This window comes from Lonchura striata, chromosome 2, assembly GCF_050655825.1.
Source record: "Lonchura striata isolate lonStrDom1 chromosome 2, ASM5065582v1, whole genome shotgun sequence".
Lineage (NCBI taxonomy): Eukaryota > Metazoa > Chordata > Aves > Passeriformes > Estrildidae > Lonchura > Lonchura striata.
The window spans coordinates 156,208,862-156,223,772 of record NC_140704.1 but is presented as its reverse complement, the minus strand read 5'-3'; the positions used below and the strand labels follow the sequence as shown (position 1 = coordinate 156,223,772).

The window sequence follows — 14,911 nt, the reverse complement described above, 5'->3', positions numbered from 1 at the left end:
TTCCAGCTGTGCCGTGCAGACGCTGAAGGCGATTCTGGCTCGGACCGGGAACGACGACGTCGTCCGGGATGTGGGAAACGCCGGGGGCTGGGAGCTGATGGAAATTCCCGAGCGGCACCACGACGGAATCGCCCTCCTGGCCGGGTAGGGAATTCCGGGGGCGCTTCCCGGGGAATTCCGGGCTTTTGGGGTGGGGTGGGATCAATTTGTTCCCGGGAATGTGGAGGGGGGGATGCAGCCGGAGCTGGAAGTTGGTACCGCTGTGGTGGAATTCCTGTGTTCAGGATCCCAGTATGGAATTCCCGGTGTCATCCATCCCAAAATGGGATTCCCGGTGTCTCTGATCCCAAAATGGGATTCCCGGTGTCTTGGATCCCAGTGTGGAATTCCCAAGTGTCATTGATCCCACTTCGGCATTCTCACCATCACTGATCCAACTGCAGAATTCCCAGTGTCTTGGATCCCCAGTATGGAATTCCCAGTGTCACCTATCCCAAAATGGGATTCCTGATGTCTCGGATCCCAGTGTGGAATTCCCAGTGTTTCCAGTCCCCTGTGGAATTCCCAGTATCATCAATCCTACTCTGGAATTCCCAGTGCCATCAACCCAAGTGTGGAATTCCCAGAGTCTCTGATCCCACTGCAGAATTCCCCATGTGGATCCATCCATCCAATCCCACTGTGGAATTCCCAATGTCTCCAATCCCATTGTGGAATTCCCAATGTCTCCAATCCCAGTGTGGAATTCCCAATGTCTCCAGTCCCAGTGTAGAATTCCCAGTGTTGCCAGTCCCAGTGTGGAATTCCCAATGTCTCCAGTCCCAGTGTGGAATTCCCAATGTCTCCAGTCCCAGTGTGGAATTCCCGATGTCTCCAGTCCCAGTGTAGAATTCCCGATGTCTCCAATCCCAGTGTGGAATTCCCAATGTCTCCAGTCCCAGTGTAGAATTCCCAGTGTTGCCAGTCCCAGTGTGGAATTCCCGGTGTCTCCGATCCCAGTGTGGAATTCCCGATGTTTCCAATCCCATTGTGGAATTCCTGATGTCTCCAGTCCCAGTGTGGAATTCCCAATGTCTCCAGTCCCAGTGTGGAATTCCCAGGGTTGCCAGTCCCATTATGGAATTCCCGATGTTTCCAATCCCACTGCGGAATTCCCGGTGTCTCCGATCCCACAATTCCCCACCCATCCCACGTTTCCCATCGTTCCCATGGCCGGGCTCATTCCCTCCCCATTCCTGCCCCACTTCCATGGGATCCCATGGAAAAGGTCCCCTCCCAGATATCCCCATGGAAAACTCCCTTTTCCTGCTGCATCCCTGGAATTCCCGGAGTATCCTGCTGCATCCCATCCCGTCATTCCTGGGAAATCGCCACGACCCCATCCCAAAACATCCGGGAATGACGGCCGGGTTGGGATTGGGATTATCCAACTTTTGGGGAGCTCATCCCAAAGAAAAGCAGGATGGGGCGTCCGGGGTGCCCCAGATCCTTCCCTGGGGGTCCGTCCCGGTTTTCCGTGCTGGGTGTTGTCCCGCCCGGGGACAGGGATTCCGGGATTCCCGGGATTCCCGGGATTCCGAGCGCTGTTCCCACGCAGGGCCATGGCTCGGCTCTGCGGGCCCCGGCTGCCGCCGATCGTCCGGAGCCTCATCCCGGTGCTGGGAAGCGCCTTGGAATGCCAGAGGGTGACCAGCAGCGCCTTCCTGGCCGAGGTGAGCGGGAAATGCGGGAACGTCCGGCTGCTCGGCCCTCCGTGCATCCATCCGTCCATCCATGGATCCATCCATGGATCCATCCATGGATCCATCCATGAATCCATCCATGGATCCATCCGTCCATCCATGGATCCATCCGTCCATCCATGGATCCATCCATGGATCCATCCATGGATCCATCTATGAATCCATCCATGGATCCATCCATGGATCCATCCATTAATCCATCCATCCATCCATGGATCCATCCATGAATCCATCCATGGATCCATCCATGGATCCATCCATTAATCCATCCATCCATCCATGGATCCATCCATGAATCCATCCATGGATCCATCCATGGATCCATCCATTAATCCATCCATCCATCCATCCGTCCATCCATGGATCCATCCATGGATCCATCCATGGATCCATCTATGAATCCATCCATGGATCCATCCATGGATCCATCCATTAATCCATCCATCCATCCATGGATCCATCCATCATCCATCCATCCATCCATCCATCCATGAATCCATCCATCCATCCATCCATCATCCATCCATCCATCCATCCATGAATCCGTCCATCCATCCATGGATCCATCCATCCATCCATCCATCCATGGATCCATCCATGAATCCACCCATCCATCCATGGATCCATCCATCCATCCATCCATCCATGGATCCATCCATGAATCCACCCATCCATCCATGGATCCATCCATGAATCCATCCACCCATCCATCCATCCATCCATCCATCCATCCATGGATCTATCTGTGGACCCATCCATCCATGAATCCACCCATCCATCCATGGATCCATCCATGAATCCATCCACCCATCCATCCATCCATCCATCCATCCATCCATGGATCTATCTGTGGACCCATCCATCCATGAATCCACCCACCCATCCATCCATCATCCATCAATGGATCCATCCATCCATCCATCCATCATCCATCCATCCATCCATCCATCCATCCATCATCCACCCATCCATCCATCCATCCATCCATCCATCCATCCATCCATCCATCATCCACCCACCCATCCATCCATCCATCCATCCATCCATCCATCCATGGATCCATTCATCCATGGATCTGTCCATGGATCCATCCATCCATCATCCACCCAAGCCCCATCCCAAATTCCTGCTGCTCCTGGAGCCCATCCCAGAATCCGGAGCGTGTTTGAATCTCGGAGCGTTTCAAATTCCAGCCGGAGCTGAGGGGCAGGAGAAGAGAATTCCGGCAGATCCGCAGGATGAGTGGAAATTCCAGGCCCAGAGTGTCTCTCTGGAGCCCAAATCTTCCCAAAAATTCCCAAATTTTCCCAATCCTGCCTCCAAACCATTCCAGGACCCCGAAATCCTGCCCTGGGCTGGGTTTTCCTGGGGATTATCCCAGAGTTTTGGAACCGCGGCTCTTCCCGGGAATTCCAGCTCCCTGCTCATTGATCCGGGGGGTTTTTCCCGGCGTATCCCGGATTTTTTTCCCTTCTCCAGCTGCTCAGCCACAGGGTGGTGACGGACCTGGTCCTGCTGGAGCCGATCCTGGACGCGCTGACGGCTCTGGAGAAGGATTCCTGCCTCCTGGTCCGGGTCCTGGCGCTCCGGGGGCTCGGGAACGTGGCCTCGGGATCCCCGGAAAAGGTGGGAGCAGCTCCGGGGATTATTTGGGATTTGGGATTCCGAGGGAGCCCGGAAGGGCGGGACACGGGGAATGGATTCACACTTCCACAGGGGAGGGTTGGAATTGCCTCCAGAACATCGGGATGAGGTTTTGTGGGATGGGGAGGGAGCTCCGGGGATTGGGATGCACCGGGAGGTTCTGAATCCTAAAAAATCCCGATTTTCCGGAGCCATTCCCGGGAATCCTGGGAAGTGCCGGAGCCTTTCCCAGCAGGGGTGTCCTCCCCAGCCCCGTTTTCCAGGAAATCCCGGGAATATTTCCCGGAGTTGCAGGAATTCCAGCTGGGATCAGCTTCTCCCAGGAATCCTCAGCCCCTGCCCTGCTTCCCGAGGCCCCAGATCCCGGAATTCCAGCCCTTTCCAGAGGAATATTCCCAAAAATCCCAACCCAAGGCCATTCCCCGGGTCCTGTCCCCGTTCCCTGGGAGCAGATCCCGCCCTGGATCCCCCCGGATCCCCTCAATCCCGCTTTTCTCCGGGATGAGCCCCCACAGATCCCTCAGCTGCTCCCGGGAATTCCCCCATTCCCATCCCAATTCCATTCCCATCCCATTCCCATTCCCAATCCCATTCCCATCCCAATCCCATCCCCATCCCAACCACGGACCCACCAAATCCCTGTTTGCCCTCAATTCCAGGGGAATATTCCCAAAAATCCCAACCTGAATCCATTCCCTCTTTCCCCATCCCTTTTTCCCTGGGAGCAGATCCCAAACTCCCCCCGGATCCCCTCAATCCCGCTTTTCTCCGGGATGAGCCCCCCCAGCTCCCTCCCGGGCGCCGTATCCCGCTTTTCCCGGCCGCGATCCCGCTTTTCCCGGCCGCGATCCCGCTTTTCCCAGCCGCGATCCCGCTTTTCCCGGCAGACCCGGCGGCACGGCGCGCAGCTGCTGGCCTCCATGCTCCACGGCATGGACGACAAGGACGATCCCAAGGATCTGCTGGCGCTGGAGGCCATGTCCGGCCTCTCCAAAATCCTGGATCACCTGGAGGAGCGGGACGTGCGATCCATGCTGCTCCACATCGCCATCCGCATCCGGCCCTTCTTCGACAGCGTGAGGAGCCGGCCCGGAATTCCCGGAGCCGGGAATGGGCTTGGGCCGTGCTTTGGGCCCGGCTCCGGGGGTTTTCCCATCCCACATTTCTCCCCCGGGCTGGGATTTCTCCTGGATCCTCATCCGCACTCCTGGGCTGGGCTGAGCCTCCCACTGGGATTGGTCGATTGGGCTTTTCCCATTGGGATTGTCCCACTGGGATTGGTCCATTGGGATTGTCCCATTGGGCTTTTCCCACCGGGATTGTCCCGTTGGGATTTTTCCATTGGGATTGTCCCACTGGGATTGGCCCATTGGGATTGGCCTATTGGGATTTTTCCATTAGGATTGTCCCACTGGGATTGGCCCATTGGGATTTTCCCACTGGGATTGGTCCATTGGGATTTTTCCATTGGGATTGGTCGATTGGGATTTTCCCACTGGGATTGGCCCATTGGGATTTTCCCACTGGGATTGGCCCATTGGGATTGGTCCATTGGGATTGGTTCATTGGGATTGGCCCATTGGGATTGTCCCACTGGGATTTTCCCACTGGGATTGGCCCATTTGGATTGGTCCATTGGGATTGGTTCATTTGGATTGGTTCATTGGGATTGTCGCATTGGGATTTTTCCATTTGGATTGTCCCACTGAGATTTTTCCATTGGGATTGTCCCATTGGGATCGGCCCATTGGGATTTTCCCATTGGAATTGTCTCACTAAAATTGTCCCATTGGGATTGGTCCATTGGGTTTTTCCCATTGGGATTGGCCCCAGGCTTGGAGGACAAGATTGTGATGGGTGGTGGGAAAAACGGGATGGAGATGTTGGAAAAAATGGGATGAGCGTGGGAAAAGTAGGATAGGAATGGTGGGAAAAATGGGATAGGAACAGTAGGATCACAGGATGGGGATTCTGGGATCCGGGATGGGAATTTTGGGATCAGAAGATGGGATCTCAATCACTGGATGGGAATTTTGGGATCACAGGATGGGGAGCACAGGATGGGGATTTTGGGATCCCAGGATGGGAATTTTGGGATCCCAGGATGGGAATTTTTGGAATCAGAGGACGGGATCTCAATCGCAGGATGGGAATTTTGGGATCCCAGGGTGGGAATTTTGGGATCAGAGGACGGGATCTCAATCGCAGGACGGGAATTTTGGGATCCCAGGGTGGGAATTTTGGGATCAGAGGACGGGATCTCAATCACAGGATGGGAATTTTGGGATCAGGGGACGGGATCTCGATCGCAGGACGGGAATTTTGGGATCCCAGGGTGGGAATTTTGGGATCAGAGGATGGGATCTCAATCACAGGATGGGAATTTTGGGATCCAGGATGGGAATTTTGGGATCAGGGGACGGGATCTCGATCACGGGATGGGAATTTTGGGATCCCAGGATGGGAATTTTGGGATCCCAGGATGGGGATTTTGGGATCAGGGGACGGGATCTCGATCACGGGATGGGAATTTTGGGATCTCAGGGCGGGAATTTTGGGATCAGGGAATGGGATTTCGATCACGGGATGGGAATTTTGGGATCCCAGGATGGGAATTTTGGGATCAGGGGACAGGATTTCAATCATGGGATGAGGATTTTGGGATCCCAGGATGGGAATTTTGGGATCAGAGGGACAGGATCTCAATCACAGGACAGGGATTTTGGGATCCCAGGATGGGAATTTTGGGATCAGGGGACGGGAATCTCGATCACGGGATGGGAATTTTGGGATCCAGGATGGGAATTTTGGGATCAGAGGATGGGATCTCAATCATGGGATGGGAATTTTGGGATCCCAGGATGGGAATTTTGGGATCAGGGAACAGGATCTCGATCACCGGATGGGAACGGTGGGATCAGAGAACGGAGATTTTGGGATGACAGGACGGGGATTTTGGGATCCCGGAGTGGGATCCGTGGGATTTCCCCGCCGCGATTCCCGTTTTCCCGGTTTTCCCAGGAACACGCGGAGCTCCGGCGCTCGTCCATCATCCTCTTCGGGAACCTGTCCCGCTCCGGCCGCGCCGACTCCGAGGTTTTCTCGGAGCAGATCCTCAACGGGCTGGCGCCGCTGCTGCTGCACCTGCAGGACCCGCAGCCCGACGTGGTCAAGGTGGGATTCCCGGGAATTCCCGGCGTTCCCGGCGTTTCGGGGGATCCCCGTCCCGGATCGCCGGCGTTCCCGCTTTTCCAGGCGTGCAAGTTCGCGCTGCGGATGTGCGGGCCCGGCCTGGGCTGCGAGCAGCTCCGGGAAATGTTCGGGAATCACCTGCGGGAAGAGCGGGCGCTGCACTACGGGGAGTTCACCAACGACGTCTGCAAGTTCCTGGTGGGACATCGCCGGGATTTTGGGATGTTGGGAATTTGGGAATTTGGGATATTGGGATGTTGGGAATTTGGGATGTTGGGAATGTGGGATGTTGGGATGTTGGGATTTTGGGATGTTGGGAATTTGGGATGTGCGGGCGCTGCACTACGGGGAGTTCACCAACGACGTCTGCAAGTTCCTGGTGGGACGTCGCCGGGATGTCACCGGGATTTTGGGATATTGGGAATTTGGGATGTTGGGATTTTGGGATGTTGGGAATTTGGGATGTTGGGATTCAGGGATGGTGGGATGTTGGGGTGTTGGGATGTTGGGATTTTGGGATGTTGGGAATTTGGGATGTTGGGATTTTGGGATGTTGGGAATTTGGGATGTTGGGAATTTGGGATGTGCGGGCGCTGCACTACGGGGAGTTCACCAACGACGTCTGCAAGTTCCTGGTGGGACGTCACCGGGATGTCGCCGGGATTTTGGGATGTTGGGAATTTGGGATGTTGGGATTCAGGAATGGTGGGATGTTGGGGTGTTGGGATGTTGGGATTTTGGGATATTGGGAATTTGGGATGTTGGGATTTTGGGATGTTGGGAATTTGGGATGTTGGGATTCAGGGATGGTGGGATGTTGGGGTGTTGGGATGTTGGGATTTTGGGATATTGGGAATTTGGGAAGAGCGGGCGCTGCACTACGGGGAGTTCACCAACGACGTCTGCAAGTTCCTGGTGGGACGTCGCCGGGAAATTGTCGGGATTTTGGGATTTTGGGAATTTGGGATGTTGGGATTTTGGGATGTTGGGAATTTGGGATGTTGGGATTTTGGGATGTTGGGAATTTGGGATGTTGGGATTCAGGAATGGTGGGATGTTGGGGTGTTGGGGTGTTGGGATTTTGGGATATTGGGAATTTGGGATGTGCGGGCGCTGCACTACGGGGAGTTCACCAACGACGTCTGCAAGTTCCTGGTGGGACATCGCCGGGATGTCGCCGGGATTTTGGGATTTTGGGAATTTGGGATGTTGGGATTCAGGGATGGTGGGATGTTGGGGTGTTGGGATGTTGGGATTTTGGGATATTGGGATATTGGGATATTGGGATATTGGGACATTGGGATATTGGGATATTGGGATATTGGGATATTGGGATATTGGGATGGGGACACCATAGGGATTCTGGGTTCTCCCATTTCCTTGCATGTCCAGAGTGTCCCCAATGTCCCCAATGTCCCCAATGTCCCCCAATGTCCCCAATGTCCCCAATGTCCCCCAATGTCCCCAATCCCCCCAATGTCCCCCAATGTCCCCCCAATGTCCCCCAATGTCCCCCAATATCCCCCCAATGTCCCCAATGTCCCCCCAATGTCCCCAATGTCCCCCAATGTCCCCAATGTCCCCAATGTCCCCAATGTCCCCAATGTCCCCAATGTCCCCCAATATCCCCCCAATGTCCCCCAATATCCCCCCAATGTCCCCAATGTCCCCAATGTCCCCAATGTCCCCCCAATGTCCCCCCAATGTCCCCAGTGTCCCCAATCCCCCCAATGTCCCCCCAATGTCCCCCAATGTCCCCAATGTCCCCCCAATGTCCCCCCAATGTCCCCAATGTCCCCCCAATGTCCCCAATGTCCCCAATGTCCCCAATGTCCCCCAATGTCCCCAATGTCCCCAATGTCCCCAATGTCCCCAATGTCCCCAATGTCCCCCCAATGTCCCCCAATGTCCCCAATGTCCCCAATGTCCCCAATGTCCCCCCAGTGTCCCCAATGTCCCCAATGTCCCCAATGTCCCCCCAATGTCCCCCCAATGTCCCCCAATGTCCCCAATGTCCCCAATGTCCCCCAATGTCCCCAATGTCCCCAATGTCCCCAATGTCCCCATACCTGCTGCAGGTACCGGGCCAGCTCCCCTCCGATGTCCCCAATGTCCTCTCCGATGTCCCCGATGTCCCCTGTGGTGTCCCCATGGGTGTCCCCGGTGTCCCCGCTGTCCCCGTGGGTGTCCCCGAGGACGGAGTCGAGCTCGAGGCTCCGGAGGCTCCGGAGGCTCCGGGCCGGGATCGTCCTCAGGAGCTGCCGCAGCCCCGCCCGGCCCAGCCGGTTGTAGGACAGGGCCAGGCTCTGCAGCGCCGTCGTCTCTGCGGGGAAAATTGGGAATTATTCCCAACATTCCCCAAAAATTCCCAAATTTCCAAGATTCCAAATTTTCCCCCAAAAAAAATCCCATTTTACCCCCAAAATTCTCATTTTTTCCCCATAAAATTCTCATTTTTTCCCCCAAAAGTTCTAGCATTTTCCCTCAAAATTTCGATTTTTCTTCCCAAAAATTTTAATTTTCCCAACATTACCAGGACTTCCCCAAATTTCCCAAATTTCCCCCAAAAAATCCCATATTTTTCCCATAAAATTCTCCTTTTTCCCCAATTTTCCCCATTTCCCCCCAGGTGTTGTAGGACAGTGCCAATTGGGAATTTTTCCCAAAATTCCCCAAAAATTCCCAAATTTCCAAGATTCCAAGTTTTCCCCCCAAAAAAATCCCATTTTCCCCCCAAAATTCCCATTTTTTCCCATGAAATTCTCATTTTTTCCCCCAAAATTCCCAGCATTTTTTCCCCAAAAATTCTGATTTTTTTTCCTCCAAAAATTCAATTTTCCCAACATTCCCAGGATTTCCCCAAATTTCCCCCAAAAAATCCCATATTTTTCCCATAAAATTCTCCTTTTTCCCCAATTTTCCCCATTTCCCCCCAGGTGTTGTAGGACAGTGCCAATTGGGAATTATTCCCAAAATTCCCCAAAAATTCCCAAATTTCCAAAATTCCAAATTTTCCCCCCAAAAAAATCCCATTTTACCCCCACAATTCTTATTTTTTCCCATAAAATTCTCATTTTCCCCCCAAAATTCTGATTTTTTTCCTCAAAAAATTCAATTTTCCCAACATTCCCAGGATTTCCCCGAAATTCCCAAATTTCCCCCAAAAAATCCCACAGTTTTCCCATGAAATTTGCATTTTTCCCCAAAATTTCCAGCATTTCCCCTCAAAATTTCGATTTTTCTTCCCAAAAATTTAATTTTCCCAACATTCCCAGGACTTCCTCAAAATTCCAAAATTTTCCCCCAAAATTCCCATTTTATCCCCAAAATTCCCGTTGTTTTCCCATAAAAGTCACATTTTTTTCCTCCAAAATTTAAACTTTTTCCCCCCAAAATACTAGTATTTTCCCCCAAAATTCAATTTTTCCCAAAATTCCCATTTTCCCCCCAAAATTCCCATGTTTTTCCCATAAAATTCTCATTTTTTCCCTAAAATTTCCAGCACTTTGCCCTCCAAATTGTGATTTTTTCCAAAAATTCAATATTCCCAAAAATTCCCAAATTTCCCCAAAATTCCCACGTTTTTCCCCCCAACATTTCCGTATTTTATTCCTGAAATTCCCAGATTTTTTCCCTAAAAATTCTGATTTTTTCTTCCCAAAACTCCGATTTTCCCCAAAATTTTCCCCAAAAATTCTGTTTTTCCACCAAAATTGCCAAATTTTCCCCATAAAATTCCAATTTTTCCCCCAAAATGTTGCCTCAAGTGACCCCTGAGTGACCCCTGAGTGACCCGAGTGACCCTGAGTGACCCATGACCCTGAGTGACCCCTGAGTGACCAGTGAGTGACCCCTGAGTGACCACTGAGTGACCCCGAGTGACCAATGAGTGACCAATGAGTGACCAATGAGTGACCCCTGAGTGACCAATGAGTGACCCTGAGTGACCAATGAGTGACCCCGAGTGACCCTGAGTGACCAATGAGTGACCCTGAGTGACCCTGAGTGACCCCTGAGTGACCAATGAGTGACCCTGAGTGACCAGTGAGTGACCAATGAGTGACCCCGAGTGACCCTGAGTGACCCTGAGTGACCCCTGAGTGACCCCTGAGTGACCAATGAGTGACCCTGAGTGACCCCGAGTGACCACTGAGTGACCCTGAGTGACCAATGAGTGACCCTGAGTGACCAATGAGTGACCCTGAGTGACCCCTGAGTGACCCAGAGTGACCACTGAGTGACCAATGAGTGACCCCTGAGTGACCAATGAGTGATCAGTGACCCTGAGTGACCCCTGAGTGACCCAGAGTGACCACTGAGTGACCAATGAGTGACCCCTGAGTGACCAATGAGTGATCAGTGACCCTGAGTGACCCGAGTGACCCCTGAGTGACCAGTGAGTGACCCCGAGTGACCCCTGAGTGACCCCTGAGTGACCAGTGAGTGACCATGACCCACCTGGCAGGGGGAAGGGCCGGCTCAGGCCGCAGCTCCGGACACGCAGAGTGACCAGTGAGTGACCAGTGACCCTGAGTGACCCAGAGTGACCCTGAGTGACCCTGAGTGACCAATGAGTGACCACTGAGCGACCCTGAGTGACCCCTGAGTGACCCTGAGTGACCAATGAGTGACCCTGAGTGACCAATGAGTGACCCTGAGTGACCCCTGAGTGACCAGTGAGTGACCATGACCCACCTGGCAGGGGGAAGGGCCGGCTCAGGCCGCAGCTCCGGACACGCAGAGTGACCAGTGAGTGACCAGTGACCCTGAGTGACCCTGAGTGACCCCGAGTGACCCCTGAGTGACCCTGAGTGACCCTGAGTGACCAATGAGTGACCACTGAGTGACCCGAGTGACCCCTGAGTGACCCCTGAGTGACCCCTGAGTGACCCTGAGTGACCCCTGAGTGACCAATGAGTGACCCCTGAGTGACCAGTGAGTGACCAATGAGTGCCCATGACCCACCTGGCAGGGGGAAGGGCCGGCTCAGGCCGCAGCTCCGGACACGCAGAGTGACCAGTGAGTGACCAGTGACCCTGAGTGACCCCGAGTGACCCCTGAGTGACCAATGAGTGACCATGACCCACCTGGCAGGGGGAAGGGCCGGCTCAGGCCGCAGCTCCGGACACGCAGAGTGACCAGTGCCGGACACTGGCCCAGCAGCTCGGCCAGAGCGCGGCCGCCGGCGTCGCCCAGCGGGGCCAGGCTGAGGTCCAGCTCCTGCAGGGCCTGAGTGACCAGAGAGTGACCACTGAGTGACCACTGACCACTGAGTGACCACTGAGTGACCAGAGTGACCAGTGAGTGACCACTGAGTGACCACTGACCACTGAGCACTGAGTGACCGATGGGGTCAGGAGTGGACAGAGGGGCCAGGCTGAGGTCCAGCTCCTGCAGGGCCTGAGTGACCAGAGAGTGACCACTGAGTGACCACTGACCACTGAGTGACCACTGAGTGACCAGAGTGACCAGTGAGTGACCACTGAGTGACCACTGACCACTGAGCACTGAGTGACCGATGGGGTCAGGAGTGGACAGAGGGGCCAGGCTGAGGTCCAGCTCCTGCAGGGCCTGAGTGACCAGAGAGTGACCACTGAGTGACCACTGACCACTGAGTGACCACTGAGTGACCAGAGTGACCAGTGAGTGACCACTGAGTGACCACTGACCACTGAGCACTGAGTGACCGATGGGGTCAGGAGTGGACAGAGGGGCCAGGCTGAGGTCCAGCTCCTGCAGGGCCTGAGTGACCAGAGTGACCACTGAGTGACCACTGAGCACTGAGTGACCACTGAATGACCAGTGACCACTGAGTGAGCCTGAGTGACCGAGTGACCAGTGAGTGACTCCTGAGTGACCAGTGACCACTGAGTGACCAGTGAGTGACCGAGTGACCAGTGAGTGACCAGTGACTCCTGAGTGACCAGTGACCAGTGAGTGACCACTGAGTGACCGAGTGACCAGTGAGTGACCACTGAGTGACTCCTGAGTGACCAGTGACCAGTGAGTGACCACTGAGTGACCGAGTGACCAGTGAGTGACCAGTGAGTGACTGCTGAGTGACCAGTGACCACTGAGTGACCAGTGAGTGACCGAGTGACCAGTGAGTGACCACTGAGTGACTCCTGAGTGACCAGTGACCAGTGAGTGACCACTGAGTGACTCCTGAGTGACCAGTGACCAGTGAGTGACCACTGAGTGACCAGTGAGTGACCGAGTGACCAGTGAGTGACCGCTGAGTGACTCCTGAGTGACCAGTGACCAGTGAGTGACCACTGAGTGACTCCTGAGTGACCAGTGACCAGTGAGTGACCACTGAGTGACTCCTGAGTGACCACTGACCACTGAGTGACCACTGAGTGACCAAGTGACCAGTGAGTGACTCCTGAGTGACCAGTGAGTGACCGCTGAGCACTGAGAGACCAGTGACCCCTGAGTGACCCTGAGTGACCATTTCATTATTCCCATTTTTTGAGCCATTTTTTTGGGGAATTTTTCCCATTTTTTTGGGAATTTTTCCCATTTTTTTGGGAATTTTTCCCATTTTTGGAGCCATTTTTTTTGCGATATTTTTCCCATTTTTGGGGGTATTGCTCCCATTTTTTGAGCCATTTTTTAGGTGATATTTTTCCCATTTTTTGAGCCATTTTTTGGCAAAATTTTTCCCATTTTTTGGGGTATTTTTCCCATTTTTTGAGCCATTTTTGGGGGCATTTTTCCCATTTTTTGGCGATATTTTTCCCATTTTTTGGGGGTATTTTTCCCATTTTTGGCGCCATTTTTTGGGTATTTTTCCCATTTTTGGAGCCATTTTTTGGGGGTATTTTTCCCATTTTTGGAGCCATTTTTTGGGGGTATTTTTCCCATTTTTTGAGCCATTTTTTGGCGATATTTTTCCCATTTTTTGGGGGCATTTTTCCCATTTTTTGAGCCATTTTTGGGGGTATTTTTCCCATTTTTTGGGCGTATTTTTTGGGTGATATTTTTTGAGCCATTTTTGGCAGTATTTTTCCCAATTTTGGAGCCATTTTTTGGGTCATATTTTTCCCATTTTTTGGAGCCATTTTTGGGTGATATATTTCCCATTTTTGGAGCCATTATTTGGGTGATATTTTTCCCATTTTTGGAGCCACTTTTGGCGATATTTTTCCCATTTTGGGCGGTATTTTTCCCATTTTTTGAGCCATTTTTTGGGTGATATTTTTCCCATTTTTTGGGGGTATTTTTCCCATTTTTTGGCAATATTTTTCCCATTTTTGGGGGGTATTTTTCCCATTTTTTGGCAATATTTTTCCCATTTTTTGGGGGTATTTTTCCCATTTTTTGGTGATATTTTTCCCATTTTTTGGCGCTATTTCTCCCATTTTTGGCTGTATTTTTCCCATTTTTGGAGCCATTTTTTGGGTGATATTTTTCCCATTTTGGGCGGTATTTTTCCCATTTTTTGAGCCATTTTTGGCGATATTTTTCCCATTTTTTGGGGGTATTGTTCCCATTTTTTGAGCCATTTTTTGGTGATATTTTTCCCATTTTTTGGGGATATTGTTCCCATTTTTGGCTGTATTTTTCCCATTTTTGGGGCCATTTTTGGGTGATATTTTTCCCATTTTTTGAGCCATTATTTGGGTGATATTTTTCCCATTTTTGGAGCCATTTTTTGGAGGATTTTCCCCATTTTTTGGGGGTATTTTTCCCATTTTTGGAGCCATTTTTTGGGTGATATTTTTCCCATTTTTGGAGCCATTTTTTGGCGATATTTTCCCCATTTTTGGCGGTATTTTCCCCATTTTTGGAGCCATTTTTTAGGTGATATTTTTCCCATTTTTTGAGCAATTTTTTGGGGGTATTTTTCCCATTTTTTGAGCCATTTTTTGGCGATATTTTCCCCATTTTTGGCGGTATTTTTCCCATTTTTTAGTACTTTTTGTCATTTCCTGCCCGCTCACCTGCAGCGTCCCTGCGGCGCCGGCCATGCCGCGGACGCCGGCGGCGCCGATGCAGCTCCCGTGCAGCCGCAGGCGGGCGAGGCGCGGCAGCGCGCGCAGCGCCCGGCCCAGCTCGGCCCCGCTCCGGCCGTTTTTGGGGCGATTTGGCCTTTTTTGGGGAGTTTCCCGCTTGGTTTTGTCTGGGATTGTTGCCATTTCTTGGGGATTTTTCCCATTTTTGGAGCCATTTCTTGGGGATTTTTCCCATTTTTGGAGCCATTTTTTGGAGCATTTTCCCCATTTTTTGGGTGATATTTTTCCCATTTTCTGAGCCATTTTTTGGTGATATTTTTTGAGCCATTTTTGGTGGTATTTCTCCCATTTTTGGAGCCATTTTTTGGGTGATAT

General features: G+C 52.3%; 2 protein-coding genes and 1 pseudogene across 2 annotated transcripts in view; 2 read left to right on the top strand and 1 right to left on the bottom strand.

Moving 5' to 3' along the window:
• Positions 1-7,040, top strand: part of LOC146768512 (maestro heat-like repeat-containing protein family member 1) — a gene marked incomplete at its 3' end in the record, with an annotated part of 73,934 nt that extends 66,894 nt beyond the window's left edge. Inside the window, exons 32-37 of the mRNA XM_085561750.1 lie at positions 7-144; positions 1,598-1,712; positions 3,222-3,368; positions 4,274-4,462; positions 6,408-6,560; positions 6,642-7,040. Of these exons, the coding sequence (XP_085417876.1) occupies positions 7-144; positions 1,598-1,712; positions 3,222-3,368; positions 4,274-4,462; positions 6,408-6,560; positions 6,642-7,040 (1,141 nt within the window). The remainder of the gene's footprint in view (positions 1-6; positions 145-1,597; positions 1,713-3,221; positions 3,369-4,273; positions 4,463-6,407; positions 6,561-6,641) is intronic.
• LOC146768513 (uncharacterized) lies at positions 2,172-3,157 on the top strand (annotated as a pseudogene).
• Positions 7,041-7,176: 136 nt separating the features above from the next.
• Positions 7,177-14,551, bottom strand: LOC146768511 (uncharacterized). Its single transcript, XM_085561747.1, has 4 exons — positions 14,525-14,551; positions 11,666-11,978; positions 8,648-8,901; positions 7,177-7,200 (listed from the first exon to the last, which is right to left on the bottom strand). The coding sequence occupies exons 1-4, from the start codon at positions 14,549-14,551 to the stop codon at positions 7,177-7,179; spliced, it is 618 nt and encodes a 205-aa protein (XP_085417873.1).
• Between the last annotated feature and the right edge of the window lie 360 nt (positions 14,552-14,911).

Excerpts from the sequence above, each read along its gene's own strand:
- LOC146768511 (XM_085561747.1), bottom strand. The coding sequence starts at position 14,551 with ATGGCCGGCGCCGCAGGGACGCTGCAG. Across the intron at positions 8,902-11,665 it reads CCGGCCCTTCCCCCTGCCAG|AGACGACGGCGCTGCAGAGC; the intron begins GTGGGTCATGGT and ends TTTTCCCCGCAG. Across the intron at positions 7,201-8,647 it reads TGGCCCGGTACCTGCAGCAG|ACGTCGTTGGTGAACTCCCC; the intron begins GTATGGGGACAT and ends AGGAACTTGCAG.